At 41.1% G+C, this 20,843-nt stretch overlaps 1 protein-coding gene across 2 annotated transcripts; it reads left to right on the top strand.

Annotated features, from left to right (window-relative positions):
* The first annotated feature begins 651 nt into the window (after positions 1-651).
* On the top strand, positions 652-20,287 carry ADPRS (ADP-ribosylserine hydrolase). Of its 2 annotated transcripts, none has more exons than XM_072136825.1 (6): positions 652-875; positions 7,395-7,491; positions 11,863-12,070; positions 12,969-13,153; positions 17,263-17,363; positions 17,536-20,287. In XM_072136825.1, exons 1-6 carry the CDS (start codon positions 653-655, stop codon positions 17,832-17,834), a joined length of 1,113 nt encoding a protein of 370 aa, XP_071992926.1. In that variant the 5' UTR covers position 652; the 3' UTR covers positions 17,835-20,287. The 2 variants fall into 2 exon arrangements, with proteins under 2 accessions (XP_071992926.1, XP_071992927.1); XM_072136826.1 differs by lacking the exon at positions 652-875 and adding an exon at positions 952-1,152.
* Positions 20,288-20,843: the final 556 nt, after the last annotated feature.

The raw sequence follows: 20,843 nt of genomic DNA, 5'->3' as shown, positions 1-20,843 counted from the left end.
CCCTCCCTTCTCCATAGTGAAGTATAGCCGTATGTAAAGGGTGGTGATGGGATGTCCGACTCTTCTTAGTGAGCCGGCTCTTCTGGCTCCTGAACAGCTCCCTATTAAATACATAATAGGGGGCCTCAGTCAAGCCAGTCACTCCACTTTAACCCAATTTTATCGGGTTAAAGGGTACATGGTGAGGCGATTAGGGGCTAAGTGCGCTATTGGTTTACTGAAGGGAGACGATTCTTGTGGATGATACAGAAAATTTGTTCCAACTCGTTCACGAACGCCAATCACTAGTACAGGGAAGGATAGAGCATGATCTATCTTGGTACAGTATGGTGCCACACGTGTGGGCACTGTACCACCGCCGGGCGCCATAGCCGTCTATGGGGACGTACATCCGGCAGTAAACCGCACAGTGGCAGTGTGAAGGGGGCCTTAATTAGAGCCTGTCACGTTTGAAAATGAGGAAAAGTTCAGGATGTATGAATACTACAGCAACCCAATGTAGATATGATGGGGGAACCAAACCTCGTCCACGGATAGTGTAGCTACCAGGGTGTACAGGGCTGGGGCCCCTTCATCTCCTGACACTGTGGGCATCCCCGCTATGTAAGATACTTGCACGCTCCTGGTCCGCACACAGGGTGTCGTGTGCCCTATGATTGGTGTGTGGGAACAGGGCATTTCCTGTCGCACACTGATGCGTGTCTCCCGCCCCTCCACACACACAGCGATGGCAGCCGTGGAGCGCTGCCGGTTCCGGGGTTCGCTGCTCGGTGCCCTGATCGGGGACTGTTTGGGGTCTCTATTTGAGGGCCATGAGAATGTATCTCTGGAGTGGGTGCTCACATTCCTGCGCGACCTGGAGAGCAGACGAGACGGTGAGCGCCTCCTGTGCACTGTGTACATTCACCACCATGTCTGGGGCTCAGGCCGCTGTGATTGGATATGACTGCTGGTGCTGTGTGACGTCACTGCTGTAATGTGCGGCTACGGCCCAGTACCTCCGTATGCTGCTGTCCCGGTTCCGAGGTGCCCTCCTGGGGGCGCTGCTCGGGGACTGTATGGGGGCCGTGTTTGAGACCAGGGGGTCAGTTCATGTACGTTCTGTGCTGAGTTTTTTGCGAGGCCTGGAGAAGGATAATGGCAAGGAACAAGGTAGGAGCCTATAGGGTCACCAGGAAGTGGTAGCTGGATGTCAGAGGGGTCAGCCAGAACACTACACTAATGCACACTGAAAACGGAAGGTGAACTTTAGTAGACAATTTTATTTACTCTTTCTTGGTGGAGGGGTGAGAAAATCATTCATTCAGCTTTTTTTTGGTGGCCATTCACCATACCATAAAAATATGTTCTGTTTATTCTCTGTGTCATCACGATTATGGCGATGCCCCATTTATAAAACTTTTTTTATGGTTGACTCATTTGGTGAGAAATTATTTTTGTATCACCATGTTCTAAGACAGTGATTTTCAGGGGCGGCCGATTCACTTGGGGCCGGTCCGGGGCCGGTTTGGGACTGGTGGGGCCGATGTAAAAATAAAAAACATGAAACTTACCTTTCCGGCGCTTTCCCCGCTGCTCCAATACATGATCCAGTCCGGCCGCGGTGACAGCTCCGTACGGGCCGGCGTCGCAGGCTATGAAGTCATAGCCTGCGACGCCGGCGCGTACGGATCTGTCACCACGGCCGGACTGGATCATGTATTGGAGCAGCGGGGAAAGCGCCGGAAAGGTAAGTTTCATGTTTTTTATTTGCATGTACTGTGGTGGGGTGTTGCTGTATACAGGGGGGCTGTTGCATGCTATATACACATAGCTCCCAACCGTCCCGATTTTGACGGGACTTTCCTGTTTTTCGTACCTCTGCCCCGCGTCACGGGCAGATATGAGATTGTCACGGATTCTCCCCCCAGGTCCCGCGCTGTGTCTGCATAGTAAATACTTTGAAAGTCTGAACTCACAGTACAGAATGGCTTCTACAGACATCGGGAGGGAATGCTTTTCAGAGAATTGTAATTAAATTACATAAAGATTTGGCCAGGCTGAGATTCGAACCTGGGACCCTGTGCACCATAGACAGGAGCTTAACTAACTGAGCTATAAGCCCAGTGATACAGAGCTGAGGATTTCTGGTAACTAAGAAGTGTTATCTGCCATTTACACTGTGATACAGACTAATGCACTGATATATAGAGAGGGATCTTCTCAGAGATTATTATTGTAATTATTGAGACTATTATTATTATTATTATTATAAATTTTATTCTTTTTATTATTATGGAGATGATTATTAATAATGGTAAAAATAATAATAATCATCTCAATAATAATAATAATAATCTCCATAATAATAATAGTCGCAATAATTACAATAATCTGAGAAGATCCCTCCCTATATACCAAGGCAGTATATAGTCATAGTTCTTAGTTTCCAAAATTCTCCACCTTGTTAATCACTGAGGTTATAGCTCAGTGGGTTGGGGCACTGTGTTATTATTGTACATGGACACTGCAGTTTCTGGGTTCAAATCCCAATGAGGATAATTTTTTTTTTTTTTATTGAGATGATTTTTATTATTTTAATATGGCTAAAATTTGGGGCGTGGCCAGGGAGTGATTGGGGGTGTGGCTTAGGGGGATCGCCATTTTGTCCCTCTTTCCTTTTCACAAATGTTGGGAGGTATGTATACAGGGGGGCTTCTGTATACCATAGGGGGCTGTTGTATACAAGTGGGGGCTGCTGAATACCAGAGGGGGCTGCAGTATACAGGGGTGACTGGCTGACTGTGTAAAGGGGGGGCTGGCTGGCTATATACTGGGGGGGGGGTGTAGTATATTCGCTATGGTGGAGTAGTTCTACATTCCAAATGTGGAGGGCTATATGCCGAGCCCCTAATCTCAGCAATATGAAGATAAGGTATTTACTTATATACTGGGGGGGCTGGCAGGCTATATACTGGGGGGCTAGCTGGCTATATACTGGGGGGTTGCTGGCTGGCTATTTACTGGGGAAGGCTGTTTGGCTGTACACTGGCGGACTGACTCTGGCTGTATACTGGGGGGACTGGATGGCTACATACTGGGGGGACTGGATGGCTACATACTGGGGGGGCTGGCTATATACTGGGGGGCTAGCTGGCTATATACTGGGGGTTGCTGGCTGGCTATGTACTGGGGAAGGCTGTTTGGCTGTACACTGGCGGACTGACTGTCTGGCTGTATACTCGGGGGACTGGATGGCTATATACTGGGGGGGCTGGCTATATACTGGGAGGGCTGGCTGGCTAGGGTTAGTATTATAGTAGTTATATTCTTGTACATAGGGGGCGGTATTATAGTAGTTATATTCCTGTACATAGGGGGCAGTATTATAGTAGTTATATTCCTGTACATAGGGGCAGTATTATAGTAGTTATATTCTTGTACATAGGGGGCAGTATTATAGTAGTTATATTCTTGTACATAGGGGGCAGTATTATAGTAGTTATATCCTTGTACATAGGGGGCAGTATTATAGTAGTTATATCCTTGTACATAGGGGGCAGTATTATAGTAGTTATAGTCTTGTACATAGGGAGCAGTATTATAGTAGTTATATTCCTGTACATAGGGGGCAGTATTATAGTAGTTATATTCTTGTACATAGGGGGCAGTATTATAGTAGTTATATCCTTGTACATAGGGGGCAGTATTATAGTAGTTATGTACAAAAAAGAGAAAGAGAAAAACAGCTCACCCAGATGAAATCCTTGTGTGGCCTGGAAACGGCTTTTGCACGGAGTCCTGGGTCCTATCCGGTATAGGATCCGCCAGTAAGGCAAATGACAGAAGGAGAAACAAAAAGGTTGTGGACTCCAGCAATGAGTAACAAGGAGATGGTCTTAGTAGTAAAAATTGTAAAAATTTCTTCTTTTATTTAAATCTTCATTAAAAAATCTTTGCAATAGGCAAGAAAAACATGCATGGGTAGCACACCACGACATGACACAAAACACATGGTGCTTGCGGTAACGCGTTTCGGACCTTAGGCTGTATGGTCCTTACTCATACCTAGGTATGAGTAAGGACCATACAGCCTAAGGTCCGAAACGCGTTACCGCAAGCACCATGTGTTTTGTGTCATGTCGTGGTGTGCTACCCATGCATGTTTTTCTTGCCTATTGCAAAGATTTTTTAATGAAGATTTAAATAAAAGAAGAAATTTTTACAATTTTTACTACTAAGACCATCTCCTTGTTACTCATTGCTGGAGTCCACAACCTTTTTGTTTCTCCTTCTGTCATTATAGTAGTTATATTCCTGTACATAGGGGGCAGTATTATAGTAGTTATATTCTTGTACATAGGGGGCAGTATTATAGTAGTTATATTCCTGTACATAGGGAGCAGTATTATAGTAGTTATATTCTTGTACATAAAATGTAGTATTACAATATATTTTACTTAAGGGCAGTATTAGTTGTGTGCTCTTATAAAAGAAGCGTTATTCTTGTATAAGGGAGGTAGTATGAGTGTCTTTCTCTGCGCTGTTTAGTAACTCCACCCACATCACCAGGTCACGCCTACTTGTTTTGACCCCGCCCACAGAATGGGGCCACTTTTACATTTTTTTCCAGGGCCACTTTAAATTCCCAGTCCGCCCCTGGTGATTTTCAACCTGTGTGCCGCGAGGAAAGTTCCCCGAACTATGGTGCCCCGGTGTAGTGCTGCCGCCGTGCCCCCGTGTTACCTACAAGCCCCGCGTCGGCGATCCGCCCATCTTCTGTAGCTCCTGCACCGTGCAGCCCATGTCACGTGACTGACGCGACCTGACGTCAGGTCGCGTAAGTCACGTGACCAGAGGCGCGCGGTGCAGGAGCTACAGAAGGTGGGCGGATCGCCATTAGGAGTGAAGGTATGCGGAAGAAGACATCAAGGGTAAGTATATAAGGTTATTATTTGTATAGGGAAGGCAGCTAGGGTCTTTTTTTTATTATTAATAAAGGGAGGCTGGGGCTTTTAATTAGTAAAGGGAGGCCTCTAAGGCCTTTTAATTAGTAAAGGGGGGCCGCTAGGACCTTTTAATTAGTAAAGGGGGGCCTCTAGGGCCTTTTAATTAGTAAAGGGGGGCCTCTAGGGCCTTTTAACTAGTAAAGGGAGGCCGCTAGGGGCTCTTAACTAGTAAAGGGAGGCCGCTAGGGGCTCTTAACTAGTAAAGGGAGGCCGCTAGGGGCTCTTAACTAGTAAAGGGAGGCCGCTAGGGGCTCTTAACTAGTAAAGGGAGGCCGCTAGGGGCTCTTAACTAGTAAAGGGAGGCCTTTTATGACTGTTTTAGTGTCATTTTGTGCTATTTTGGTTGGTGGTGTGCCCCAGGATTTTCTAAGTATAAAAAGTGTGCCGCGGCTCAAAAAAGGTTGAAAATCACTGTTCTAAGAGGTATAACATTTTTTTTTTTGTTTGTTCGTATATTGTTGGGGTAAATGTTACATGTAAATGATTCTCTTTTTGTGAGGTTGGATGTTAAAATATCCAAATTTTTGCGATTTCTTTTTGTAGCGTTCATTGTACGGGTCCAGTAACAATTTTTAATTTATTATACAGGTCGTTACGGACGCGGTGATACCCAATATGTAGTGTTTTTGTGGTGATTTTTACTTTTTTATGTCTTATTTGATTTTTGCTTTAGGAGTTTTTTTTAAAACTTTTTTTTTACTGTTTTATTTTGTCCCAATGTGGGACATAAACAAGGATCACTTATTCATTGTAATATACTGTAATACTGATGTACAGGCAGTCCCCAGGTTACTTACAAGATAACAAGCCAAAGAACCTAACTGAATTTGTATGTCGCAACAGGTATCATTTTAGCTCCAGACAAAAAAATTTTTGGTCCTTGTGACAATTGGATTTTCAAAATTTTGTGCTGTCATGGGATCAAGGAGCATGGGAACATTGCAGCCTGTGACTAAAGTAAAGCATCCAGAGAGCTTCCCCAGAGGTCGCAGTGGGCAGAGAGGTCTGTTTGTAACTAGGGGTTGTCTGTAATTATGGTTTCCATTAGTCAGGGTAAGAACCCTGTTCTGCCCTATCGACTAACGTAACATAAAATAGCGTCCAAAATGCCACTTTTTTTGGTCATTTTGCACATGTATCATAGTTTTTTAAGCTGCCACTTTTTCAAGTTTCCTGAAGTTGGCCTATGTATTAATTGCAATGTATCTTACATTTTTTCCCTGTGTGATACATGAGATGAGTTGCCTGTTAAACCTCACTTTTGTGGCTTTTTGTTTAGGTGTGCGACTTTTTAATTCCAAATAGTAGCTGCAAAAGTAAGTCTGGGTCTAGCATGCACTGTTTTGCGACTTATTAGGCGCAAGAATGTAACAATTTCAAAGCCCAAATGTCACACAAGTCTAACAAAAATTTAGGCTACAAAGATAATTACAGCACACTGAATTAAATACTTGAGGCAGCAAACTTTTTATGCTGCTCGATTCTGCGCCTAAAAAGTAGCAAACTGTGAAGAGTCGCACAAGAAAAAGAACGCAATAGGAATGATACCTGTCCCCCATAAAAATGTAAATAAAAATACTGACATTACGAACATTACTTGGACAACCTTTACAATACATGTACCACGCTGTCATAAAGCACTATAGCTTTTGGCAAATCACTGGTCCACCGTTACCGATCACATGTTTCAAAGGAAATGCATATGTGATCAGACTGAGACCCGCCCCCAGACATTTTTATTGCATTTCTAAACGCAATGTAAACATCCCATGTAATCGCACCCTAAAAATTCAGATATCTTTTTTTTTCTTGAAAGTATCAAATCGTAATCATGCTTCACAATACTTTTCTGGGTATTGTATCGCACTCACAATTCTGGTATCAGTGAAACCCTACATCCGAGGTCACTTAATCCGAGGTTCAAGGTCCAGTATAAAGGGACAATTCATACCCTGAGCTTATCTGGTCTCCTAACCTCCAATACAAGGACAGTCCCAATACTGTCCCAAGTGACATCTGAAAGTTCCTAATGCTACAAAGTAGCTGATGTGGCAATTCTCTATGCGTTTCATGCACCATTAGACGCAATCATCAGGGGAACTCAGTGGTGCTACTACCACCTAGATATGCAAAGCCATTGGGTCTCTGCTTCTACCCCTTGTAGGTGGTAACTCCATAAAAGGTATCGTGAAAGGGTTAACAAGGCATCAAATTAATTTACTAATTCACTTTATTACACAATATTAGAAAAACTACACAAATGTGTGGATGAAATTTAAAATCTCATCTAGTTTGATGCTGCAATGAATATTACACTTGGTCAGGTACAGGATTTAATTATTTACATAAAACCTTTGTTGGTGATAACAAGAAAAACTCATAATTCCCTGTGTTTTTTCTTCTTAGAGGGGCTGATGTACACGGATGACACAGCCATGGCCAGATCTGTGGTGAGATCTCTGCTGGAGAAACCTACATTTGATGAGAAGGATCTTGCTGAGAGGTAAATCTACTATTCCTTTATAGTGACAACACTGGACATGGAATATCTTGTTATCACCAAAGATATACAAAGACAGGAAAGTGATCCAGTATTTGCAAGTAGAGGGGGTCTTTAATTGGGTCGTCTTGGGGCGGAAAAAAAAGATTTTAGGAAATAGGACAATAGGACACTTGGATACGATTTATGAAAAGTATTTTTTTTTTTCCAAATAACTTATACAATGGGGCACATTTACTTACCTGGTCCTGTCGCGGTCCCCGCTGTCTGACGATCATGGACTCTGGCGCAATACACTAAGAATGTGCACCGCAGGTTTCCTGCATGTGCCACTTCCCCGCTCAGGTCAGCCGGAGTTCACCTTCTTCTTCCAGGTGCATGTAAGTGTATGTCTTGCGACACAATTTAAATATTAAATCCCGCGCTCAGTCCGAATCCGTCAGATCCTCCGACGGCCCACCCCCGATTTCTGTCGCATGAAAACCGGCACCAATGCGCCAAAATCTGATCGCTTGCGACACAATCACCTTCTAAATGCCTGTCCTGGTGGCGCAATCCCTGAAAGTCGGAAGACCTGACGAAAAAGCAGCCGCGGTATCCTTAATAAATAAGCCACAATATGTTAGAATTACTATTCGTAAAATACTTGAAATATGCAGGCCACCTAGACCTTACTTTCAATTTAGCTATACATCGCCAAAGAAGGCCAGGTTAGATATCTTTTTAAGACCATACTATCACCACCTCCATCAACTCCATTTCTTTTCTCCCTTCAATAGATGCCACTGCATTGATTCTGCCATGACTGGAATGTTCTTTCTAGACCTTATTTTTCTAAAATAATCAGTGTCATCATTTTTGGATGGCTACCATTGGGTATTAATACTCCACTAAACAGGATCTCTAATGTCACATGAGGCTGGAGTAAAGAGCCTGGCACTGGCCATCTGACAATAGACATCTGGATATGTTGACTCAGGAAATGATGTGGGCTAGAGAAAACATTCCAAAGTGCCTGTGGAGCAATACCAATTACAAAAGTTGGTGGAAGTGACAAAAGGACATCTAAATTACTGATGGTAGACTAATCCTACTCACATGCTTCTTAGGATTTTTTTTTGATAGGAACATCTTTTATTATAATCCAGAATGGCATGATTTTGCATGTGTTCAAAATTATGCGAATCAGTCTTGCGTCACCGGCTTACGTCACCTGAGCACCTTGGAGTATCATCTTATAATTTATTAATTCCCCCTCACTCATCCAGTCCCACCTGTTGAGATTTCAGAGAGTTGGTGATGGTGCCCCGTGGTGCCTTTGACTGATATGCTCTTTTTTGGCAAAAGCCCCTAGTTCTGGATCGTTATAAAAGATGTTCCTATCAGAAGAAAGAGCATTTGAGCAGGGCTAGTCTACCATCAGTCAGTCTGATGGTAGACGTCCTTTAAATAATCTTCTTTCTTGGTTTAAACATACTAGGACAAATAATATTTTATCTTCTTACTTCTAAATGAAGCTATTCTTTACTTCAATTTGATAACTTGCTTCAGAGTTTTATCACACAACACATGTCATTGAATCAGCCTTATGAAAATTGGAAGCTCATGACCTTTAATATTGACCTATTTAAATTGACATCACAAAACATCACTTTTGTTAATCTGCTAAACCTCCCAGACTCTCTTTCCAAACTAGCAGCTTCTATGACTGCTACAGTGGTAGTACAGTCATTAACCACTACACGCACCTGTACATCCTGGTGATTTTTTTTTTTAAATGATTTCTTATGAACAATTTGGTCCAATTAATGGTAGAGCAAAGCAACATCTGTGCCGGAGAGTTCATATGTTCAAATCCCACTATTTATTCCAAACCAAATAGGCGGAACCCTACCAACGGTTGGGAAACGCTAAACTACTGGGGCTTTGTTTTTAATACCGATTTTACAAAAAAAGCCATCAATAAGGTCCTATTGGTCCACGGATATTCTTTACAAGTGCCCACTGTACACAATATTTGAACCCGGTTCAAAGCCACACAAAAATATCTTCATTTTCGGATAGTTCCTTATGCACCCAAACTATGACCTTCTTTTTTTTTAAATAAACCACTACTTATTTTTTAAATAAGTCACTACTGAGCCTCAAAGGGAGAATTAAAAGACATCTACCACCAGGATGAATGATTGTAAACGAGGCACACCTACATGCTGGATCTGTCTTTTTTTTTTTTTTAGCTTCCTATGCCCTTGTTTTTAAGAGAAAAGGGCTTTTAAAATTATGCAAATGAGCCGGAAGGGTTCCAGGGTTTAAATAAACCACTACTTATTTTTTAAATAAGTCACTACTGAGCCTCAAAGGGAGAATTAAAAGACATCTACCACCAGGATGAATGATTGTAAACGAGGCACACCTACATGCTGGATCTGTCTTTTTTTTTTTTTTAGCTTCCTATGCCCTTGTTTTTAAGAGAAAAGGGCTTTTAAAATTATGCAAATGAGCCGGAAGGGTTCCAGGTTCCATTAATACGTATGCATAATTTTTATAATTTGCATAATTTTTAAAGACTTTTTTTCTTAAAAACAAGAGCATAGGAAGCTTAAAGAAGTGCAGATACTTCCACAAAGGGCACACACCAGTATGTCGGTGGCTTGGTTTATAATTCTTAATCCTGGTGGTAGATGTCCTTTAAAATTTATCAGTATATGCCAAATAATAGAGCCAGATATTGCATAAAATTATAGTTGTGTTAGGCAGTGACAGGGCACACTTATTCATTCCTTGTGTATGAGAGCGATGATAGGACAATACAGCCCCCAGAATGTCCACCAAACATAAGCACAAGTGGAAATATTAAGTAGGACCATATATTCCCACTGCTTAAGCAGTGTACCACTCATTCACTGACAACTGCTACTCATGTCTACCCCTGTTCAATTGTCCTGTGAAAAAAATACTATGGCCCATGGGACAGTGCAAAAAAAATCATAAACCGCTTCCAAAATCAGCTGTACCTCTGTCACCCTGTGGGGAACTTCCACTCCCATCCAGAGTGCCACTAGGAAAACCAGATTTTGGTACAAAAACTAGCAATATACCTTGTACAAATGGCAATTTGCAACGCCTTTGTCCTTTCCAGTCAGGCCGGACACCAGAGAACATATTTAGAGTACCAGGAGAATGTAATAACACTTCTGGGAGAAGGTGACAGGGAAAGCTCTGCTTCTTAAGTAAATGTTCCCCGGATAGTGCCAGGGCAGCACTTTCCGTCTGTGGTGCCACCAACAAAAAAAAAAAAAAAAAAAAGCAGAAACCCCAAAAATGATGCGGTGTGTGCACAAAGAATGGTATCCCTTCAAAACCTGGGTTGTGAATGAAGGACTATTTCAGGATCTTCCACAGAGCCCTGCATCTTTTTACTTCTTGGCGCTTTCCTGTATGCTCCAGACCAACAATTTGGTAGCAACATTTGCTCCCCCCTTAATTCCTGTGGTAACACAAGGGGGTACTTGATTTTTCAAACAATGATGACATGATGTAATGATGGCACAATGTAATTTATTGGGTGGTGGTTTTATTCTGGGGTTGAATTTACATGATATTGGTCAAAATATTTTGTGTTCCTATTGTTCTTTACTCCATGCATTTCAATAGACATTACTTTTAATTTTTATGGTTACAGAGCCATATGAGGGCTTCTTTTCAGCGGGACAAGTTGTACTCCCTAGTGGCACAATTTATATTCGGTGCAGTGTAAGGCTACATTCACACACATGTATGGGGGGCATAATACGGTTGACGTATATACGGCCGACGTATATACGGCCAATATACGTCCCCCATACACTTCTATGGGCTCACGGCACCGCACATGCCCTATCTTTTCCCGTGTTATGGCGCCGTGCCCCATATGTTCCTATGGAGAGGGGCGGGGGTAAGCTGCGCTCGCCTCCTCCTTCCTCTCCCTGCGCGCTGCCGTGTGCCCGCCGTGCTATGGTGCGACGACAACGGCAGTGTGCATGTAGCCTAAAGTGGGAAGCTGAAAAAAATCCCAGTTGCAAGGAAAGTTACAAAATTAAAAAGTTGCACCTTTTTCTTATATATACAGGCAGTCCCCAGGTTACGTACAAGATAGGTTCCACAGGTTTGTTCTTAAGTTGAATTTGTATGCAAGTCGAAACTGTATATTTTATAATTGTAGATCCAGAAAAAATTTGCCCCAGTGACAATTGGGGTTTCAAATTTTTTTTTCTGTAATGGGACCAATGATTATCAATATAGCTTCATTACAGACACCTTACAGCCCCATATTGTTTTCTTTAAAAAAGCTTCTTTAAACTAATGCTATTTTTGCATTTTTTTCTCTTTTATCAGATTCACCACCGAATATTTCAGTGATCCTGACCGCGGATATGGCATGGGTGTAGTTCATGTCTTTGAAAAGCTTAAAAGTGGGGAGTACCGAAGTGTGTTCACTCCAGCTAAGGAGCAGTTCAATGGGAAAGGTTCCTATGGTAATGGAGCAGCCATGAGAGTAGTTGGAATTCCACTGGCATTTCCCAATATTCAGGATATTATAAAGGTTACTACCGGTTTATTAATGAGTTTTCCCACATGTTTAGTTTTAAATTGTTGTCCTTTTTGTGTTTTTTGTATGGTGTGTGCATGTATGTATGTATGTATATATATTTATTTTCTTTGGAAAAATACATCAGGAGATGAAGCTTTGCTGTATATTGAGAGCTGGCTCCTGCACTAGTTATTCTGCAATGTATTTGCATTGTGCCTATAGATCCTATGGCAACCCAAGGCTTTAAAAAAAACCTCAAGTCTACCATAGGCAGGGTCTTATAATTTGTATTGTTAGACCTAATACATTGCACTTCATAAGAGCAAAGTATAATTCCAGTGATTAAAGGATGACAGTAAGGGCCGCGACACAGTAGGGATGACTGTGGATTGTTCAGAGCTGACAGCAATTCTCCAAATATTCTCCCCTGTATGAGTTACATCATATTGTGTAAGCTATAAAATTGTGTTCATAGTTTCTTCTAGAATGTGAATGGACCTAGCCTGGTAGATTTATGCTAGCAAAACACCACAATGTGCAAAAGCAGAATAAAAAGGGTAAAATGGGATGCAAAGCCCTGTGCAGTCTTTTACACAAGGTCTTGGACCAAAGTTTATCAAAAACGCACTGCACTTTGCGATACATGTGAATGCAATTTTCCTTGATCCAGTTTTATAGAAAACATACATTCATCAGTTTTCTTTAAGGTGCATGAAAATTCTGTAACAACTGAACAAACAAACAAAAATCTGGCACACTGAACAAACTCTGACCGTTAACTTATTTAAATCTGATAGCAATTGTTAGTTTTTCACTGACCAAACTCCCTGAACAACCAGTATGGAAGGATGCTTTCTTGCAATCTATGAAAAATATTACCTTTTTTAACACAAATTTCCTTCTTAAACAGTATGCTAAAATCAGTGGAGAATTGACACATGCCTCCTCACTGGGCTACAATGGGGCCATCCTTCTGGCCCTCGCTGTGCACTTTGCACTTCAGGGGAATCTGAGCCGTGAATCTTTCCTGGAGCATCTTCTGATCAACATGCAGGAAGTGGAAGCAGATGAGAAGTCTCGAAGTGATGCTGTAGAGTAAGTTTCATCACCGCTACTGGTGCTGATTTGTCCACCTGTTATACTTGTGATTACAGGAGTGTGTCTGGTACTGTAGCTCATTTACTTGAACTAGAGAGATAGCTGGGGCAGCCAGTACTTATCTACCACCAGGATGAAGAATTGTAAACCAAACAAACTTACGTACTGCTTCCTATGCCCTTATTGTTATGAAAAAAAGGCTTTAAAAATGACACTAATTCCATTAACATCTTTGCATAATTTTAATAGGCTTTTTTGTAGAAACCAGGGCATAAGAAGCTAAAAGAAGAGTGGATCCTGCCAGAGGGGGCACACGCCAGCATGTAAGTGTGCTTGGTTTACAGTCCTTGATCCTGGTGGTAGATGTCCTTTAACCCCTTACCGACATGTGACATAATAGCACGTCACATGCTGGGTGCGGGTGCATGAAGAGGGATCACGGGCTGAGTCCTCTCTAAGCAAAGGCTTACCGGTAACACCCGCGAGCGGGTTAACCTGCTGGCTTTTCCAACAGCTTCAAAAAAATGGCGCCGATGTAGTGTGGTAGTATATGATAGGATCGATCAGACAACCCAGGGTTAAGTTTAACCCCTTCCCGCCGCAGCCCTTTTTCGTTTTCTGTAACTTTTTTATTTTTCCATGTACAGAGCTGTGTGACAGCTTGTTTTTTAAAATTACACTTCAAAATGGTGGTATTTAATATTCCATGGCGTGTACTGGGAAGCGGGAAAAAAATTCCAAATGCAGTGAAATTGGTAAAAAAACCGCATTTGTGCCGTATTCTTGTGGGCTTGGATTTTACGGACTTCACTGTGCGCCCCAAATGACATGTCTACTTTATTTTTTGGGTCGGTACGATTACGGGGATACCAAATTTATATAGGTTTTATAATGTTATCGTACATTTAAAAAAATTAAAACCTCCTGTACAAAATTTTTTGGGGGGATTTTGCCATCTTCTGGCGCTAATAACTTTTTCATACTTTGGTGTATGGAGCTGTGGGTGGTGCCGTTTTTTGCGGATTTTGATGACGTTTACAATGTTATCATTTTAGGACTGTACGACCATTTGATCACTTTTTATAGAATGTTTTATATTTTTTAAAATGGCAAAAAAGTGCCATTTTCGTCTTTGGGCGCAATTTTCCGTTACGGGGTTAAACGCAGTGAAAAACAGTTATCATATTTTGATAGATCGGGCATTTTCGGACGCAGCAAAACCTATGATTATGATTTTTACTGTTTATTTATATCAGTTCTAGGGAAAGGGGGGTGATTTGAATTTTTAGGTTTTTTTATTATATATTTTTTTTTATCTTTTTAAAAAATTTTATTTATACTATTTTTCAGACTCCCTAGGGTACTTTAACCCTAGGGCAGTGATGGCTAACCTATGGCACTAGTGCCAGAGGTGGCACTCAGAGCCCTTTCTGTGGGCACCCAGGCCATCATCAGAGATGACTCCAGGTATCTTCCTGCAGTCCCAGACAGCCCAGGACTTGCTGTGCACAGAGGTATTTTAAAGTGACAGGACTACCTGGGAATATCTCCTGCTTTATTGGTGTCCTCAGGGGCTGGTATAAATGAAATCTGTGACAGAGAAGGGAGTATAAATCACAAATTACATTTCTGTGTTGGCACTTTGCGATAAATAAGCGGGTCTTTGTTGAAGTTTGGGCACTCGGGCTCTAAAAGGTTTGCCATCACTGCCCTAGGGTGTCTGTATGATCCGATCATATACTGCCATACTACAGTATGGCAGTATATGGGGATTTTACTACTTGATAGCACATTGTAATGCATGGGTTAACCCTAAGTAGCTCCGGGTCTTCGTGAGACCTGAAGCTACCATGGCGACGGATCACTGCTCCCCGATGACGTCACCTGGAGCGACGATCCTCAGAAAGATGGCGGCGAGCCCTCTCCATGTACCGGGACCCGACATGTGACGTACTATTACGTCACATGTCGGGAAGGGGTTAAAAAAAAATTATTTAAAAAACCCCTAAAAATTCTAATCCCCCATTTCCCTTGAACTGATGTAAATAAACAGTAAAAATGATAAACACATTAGGTATCTCTGCTTCCGAAAATGTCGATCTAAATTTAATTGATCAAAATATAATAACGCTTTTTTCACTGCGTTTAGCCCCATAACGGAAAATAGCGCCCAAAGTAAAAATGGCACATTTTTGCTACTTAAGAACACTCGACTTACATACGACCCATAGTTACAAACGGACCTCTGGATATTGGTAATTTATTGTACTTTAGTCCTAGGCTACAATAATCAGCTATAACAGTTATCACAGGTGTCTGTAATGAAGCTTTAGTGTTAATATTGATTCTTATGACAACCCAACATTTTTAAAATCCAATTGTCACAGAGACCAAAAAAGTTCTGGCTGTGATTACAATGATAAAGTATACAGTTCCGACTTGCATACAAACTCAACTTAAGAACAAACCTACAGACCCTATCTTGTATGTAACCCGGGGACTGCCTGTAGTCCTAAAAATGGTAGCATTGAAACTTCATCAAAAGTCACAAAAAAATCACACCACCCACAGCTTCGTACACCAAAGTACAAAAACATTATTAGCGCCAGAAGATTTAATTTACAATTTAATTTTTGTAAATATATGAAAACATTCTAAAACCTATACAAATTTGGTATCCCTGTGTAAAATCTGCTCGGTTTTGGAGAGCCAGTTAATATTAAATTAACAACAATATTCAATGGATCTTTATAGGGGATTTATTAAGGGTACAATACAGGGAAATATTCATAGAGGGTAAACTAACTAAGGGACGGAGAGAGGGTAGGGGAGAAAATGCTCTAACTAAAGATCTGTATACAATATTACATACATACACTCATAGCTCACACACATTGCCCATCCCCATACCACTTCCACTACTGTGTTGGCCAATTCAATGATGATGTAGAATCATTGGGTGGCATATTTTTTTATCACACAAATATGCAGGACAAGTAATTTAATTCTTTGTTTGCCCACAGATCTGGGAAAATCCCCAGGGGGCAATGACATGTAGCTATCCTCAGTGTCTTCTTGTCAGGATGGCCTTAGCCTCCAGGTGTAATAGCACAGTCCATTGTTATCACATGCTGAATGTTCATACTATATTAAGGGCAATGTAGGCATTTATGGCCTAGTTCTCCTTCTGTCCACAAAGACCCATACAATGTCCCAAGCCACATCATGTTAGGCATTTCAATACCCCGTAATCGTACCGACCCAAAGAATAATGTGTATATCTCATTTGTGGCGCTATTAAGCAAATTTCACAGAAATTTGTGGTTTTTCCCCAATTTCACTGCATTTGGTGAATTGGCATATATTAAATGCCTCCATTTTGAAGTGCAATTTGTCACGCAGAAAACAGCTCTGTACATGAGAAAATAAAAATTATAGATTTTTGAAGGTGGGGAGTGAAAAAGGGCTGCGGCGGTAATGGGTTAAAGGAAATCTACCATTTGATTTCATGCATTATGAAGCAAACATACCTTGAGAATGCTGTAGCTACACTGATGCAGAATCATATCTTGTGTAATCCCTGAGTGGCGTGGTTTTGCTGAAAAACAATAACATTCAGGGCCCTGGAAAAGCTGGGTGCTGCTGGCTGCCATACATAAGCACTTTACAGGTGGAGCTTCCTGAACTGTCCAGACAGGACTAATCCACCTGAACTGGATCACTCATACACAGCAGCAGGGGAATGGGGCAGCGATTGATTACTTCTGCCTGTCTGGCACAACATGGTGATTACATCATTCTTTCGAGCAGTGCATAAATAATGTGAGAGGAAAAGCGCTGGGCCAGGCAAATTAGCAACAGAGCCTCATTATCCTAAATGTTATTATTTTTCAGAAAAACCACTCCGCTTGGGGATTAAACAAGATAAGGTCCTGCATCAGTGTAGATTTTCTTTAAAGTATGAAGCTGTGCAGGTAAAACTATCTGCACAGCAGCCCCTTCAGTCACTGCTGATAAGTGTATTGTTTTTTTACTGAACTGTATTTTTTTTTAAAAACCATCATATTTTATTTTATTTTATAATTTTGTTCTGAATCTTATTTTAGACTGGAGCTGGGAGAGTTTCCTTACTGCAACAGGCTAAAGAAGATTAAGGAATTTTTACATAAAGGAAATGTCTCCTGCAGAGAAGTGGTGGATGAGCTTGGTGAGCTTTTTCTCTTTAGTTGTAGTTAGAACTTGCAGATAAACACCTAGATAAAACAATGACATCTATAAGTATATACCTTCTTGGGATAATTAGCATACTTACAAATTCGGGATGGTAATGAATGTTGTATATTAATGGGAAGTCATGTATTTCATTCTTTGTTTCCAAGGTCATGGCATTGCTGCTTTGGAATCTGTACCTACTGCAATCTACTCTTTCCTACGCTGCTTGGACCCAGTGGATGATCTTCCTAAAGAGATGAACAGCTTGCAACGTACTATCATCTTCTGCATTTTACTAGGTGGAGACACTGATACAATTGCAACTATGGCTGGAGCTGTTGCGGGTGCTTACCACGGAGAAGAGCAGGTTCCTGAAATATGGAAAAAGAAATCCGAGGGTTATAGAGATGCAGAAGATTGGGGGAAAAAATTGTGGGAATTATACAATTCTCGACTTCCTTCATGATTAACTAATGGAACTTCTAAAATATGTCTGCAACCTTTGAGTATCAGGTGAAATATAAAAGAGCTCAAGAGGAAAAAAGACTAGTTCCTGTGTAACAGCGAACGGTTTTGACCCAACTGTGTAACCCTATTATGCTTTGCCTATTGGCTTTACAGGCAGTCCCCAACTTAAAGGGGTATTTCCATGAAGACAGGTTTATTAAATATACTCAGGATAACAAAATAACACATTCTCTAATTCACAGTTATTAACAAAAATACAGCATTTTCACAGATATAATTCTAAACGGTCTGTCTTCGTCCCGGTGTACGCGTGTACACAATTTTGGTTGCCTCCAGACCCTACCCTGGATCTTCCGAGTTTAGGGTTGGCAGCATCTTGTTCGTCTGTCTGACGCTGCTCTCTGCCTCTAGCCCCTACCCTTGCATTCTAGGAACGAACTCACACACACTCGGACTTCCTGCCGGTAAACAACACATCACAGCGTGAGGAGAGTAAAGCTACAGATAGATAAGATCCAGGGGAGGGGGGTATATAGCAGAACTGTGTGTGTTATAGGTGAATAAGCAGAGATGAGAGTGTCATTGTGTGTTATATCCATCTCATGGACTTTTGTCATCTCTGATCAGTCTCCTCTCTCTTTCTATGTGTCTAAGCCTATTGAAAGTGTATATAAACCTGTACCCTGATAATCTAACCACATTGTCGCCACTAGAGGAATGGTTAAATGTCTGCTTAGAGAGTCCCGCCCACACCCTTGAATTTTACACCTACCATCACTAATTGTAAAGTAAGGGGTTAAAAATTCTTTATTGTGTAAACATCACTAGTGAATTGAAACCCCTTTAATGACACCCTTTTTACAGATGACTCTAAATTACAAACGGTTCTCTGCCCACTGTCTCCTCTGATGACTCTCTCTGGATGCTATTAATTTACTGAAGCTCACCCCAGACTGCAATGATCAGCTGGAAGGTTGCTTACATGCAAGCGAGTTTGATGCGTCCAGCTTGCATCAAACTCTCAGCTGGAACATCCAGTCTGAAGGTTGAGCAACCGGAACTGAATTGATGTGCTGAATCCAGATCCAGTTGGTCACGGTACATGCTGCGAGTTTCATGCGAGTTGGACACATTAAATTCACTTGTGTGTGTAAGTGGCCTAAGAGATATCAAAGGTCTCTGCAATTAAAGGGGTTGTCTACCTTAAGCACATTAATGCAAATAATTAATAACGAAAAGTTATTTAATTTTCCAATATACTTTCTATATCAATTCTTCAGTTTTCTAGATTTCTGCTTACCGTCTTGCAACAGTTGTATGGCTTATTAGCATCAAATAGCTTTTATTACACTGTGTTATAACGAGCCACAGACCGGTCTTTAACTACAGGAACTAAATAATGAAGCTTACTGTTGCATGACAGAAAACAGAGATTCAGAAAACTGTGAAGAATTGATACAGAAAGTGTATTGAAAAATGTGTTTTTCATTACACAAACAATATTAATTATTTGCTGGAATGTTCCTAAAGTGGACAACCCCTTTAAGCTTTATTTTTAATGATTGTACCCATGAATCCAATTGTCACAGGAACAAAAAAATAAATTACCTTTTCCAACTAGCATACAAACCCAACTTAAAAACAAAATTAGAGTACCAATCTTGAATGTAACCTGGGGAATGCCTATATTAAGGTGGCGATCAAATGATTTTTTTATATTTGTTATCTGTAGCTGCACGGACGCCCGGCTTAGACAAGGTGTGCTCAATGCAGCGTGCCCGTTCATAATGTGCCTCTATGGCGGCCGTGAACTAGCGGTCACTTTTTATAGAGACATGGAGTGTCCCTACAAGAAGAGGTATGATCTGAATTTTATTTATCAGGTTTTGGGAAAATGTTCCTATTTGGGTCTGTCCTTACCGGCCAAACTTACTTCATTTAACATCCTTAAAAACCACCCTTCTCCTCATTGCTCTTCCAGGGATAACCTCAAATACCCCACATATATACTTTTACTTCTATGTGTTTCCGGTGAGATGAGCTGTAAAACTATGGACCTGGAATAGTAATGAAATGTGCTTAGCCAAGGTGCTGAATGTTGTCCACTTGTTCGGTGTCTTGGTCTTTGTAATTGACATTTTCCCATTCTAAAGAGAATGATTCTGCCCCTGCAATATGGCCGAATGTTGGACTGAGCTTTGTTCTTCCGTTTCCAACTGTAGTTATTTACATAAGCATCGTAGTTGTTAGATGTCCCACCCAATGAATAAACTATTAATTCCCAATGGAAGGGTTACATCAAGGATGTTTACCTTCTGTATCAGAATATATTCTTTAGGCACTTTAGCTAACTAAAATTACTTTTGATAGACAACAGAGATTTGTTTTCCTAATAAATATATTTTGGTGTTGAAACTGAGAAATTATTAAATAAACATCCCTCAAATTCAAGTGTTTAGTAGAATTAAAGAATATTGTCCTTTCAGTAAACATAGCCAGAGGAGTGCTTTCAGGGTTAAAGTCTAGAGATTCATTGGAATTCAATTGATAATACTTTACACTAGACACAGAAATATTGTACTTTTAGGAATTATCAGAGTCATGTGGCTGTCAGATTAACCCTCTCACTTAGGGGGGGGAAACAAGGTGACGTAATGGTTCTAATTCCAAACATGGTTAAGCAGCCACTTTCCCTCAGTTAACCTCTGTCCATCTGTGACTGCTGACTAAAATCCGGTCTGGCTTTGTCTCTTCTTTGCTTCCTATCTAATTTTCCCTTTGGCTTCATGCAGCTTTGCCATGCTGGGAATCATTTGCCATAGCAAGTAAAAGCTGTTTTTTTCTTTCAAGCTGTACTTCAAAACAACCTAACAGATGGTTTCTCTTTGTATTCACAAGGATCACCTAACTTTAGCATATTTTCATTCCTATGTATTGCTGCAGGAAAAAAGGGAGGATTTAAGACACTGTAAAGGTCACCGATAAACATGTTGCAACCTATACAAAA

This window comes from Engystomops pustulosus, chromosome 2 (assembly GCF_040894005.1).
Source record: "Engystomops pustulosus chromosome 2, aEngPut4.maternal, whole genome shotgun sequence".
NCBI lineage: Eukaryota > Metazoa > Chordata > Amphibia > Anura > Leptodactylidae > Engystomops > Engystomops pustulosus.
The sequence above is the reverse complement of the archived record's forward strand: the minus strand, read 5'-3'. Positions and strand labels throughout refer to the sequence as shown.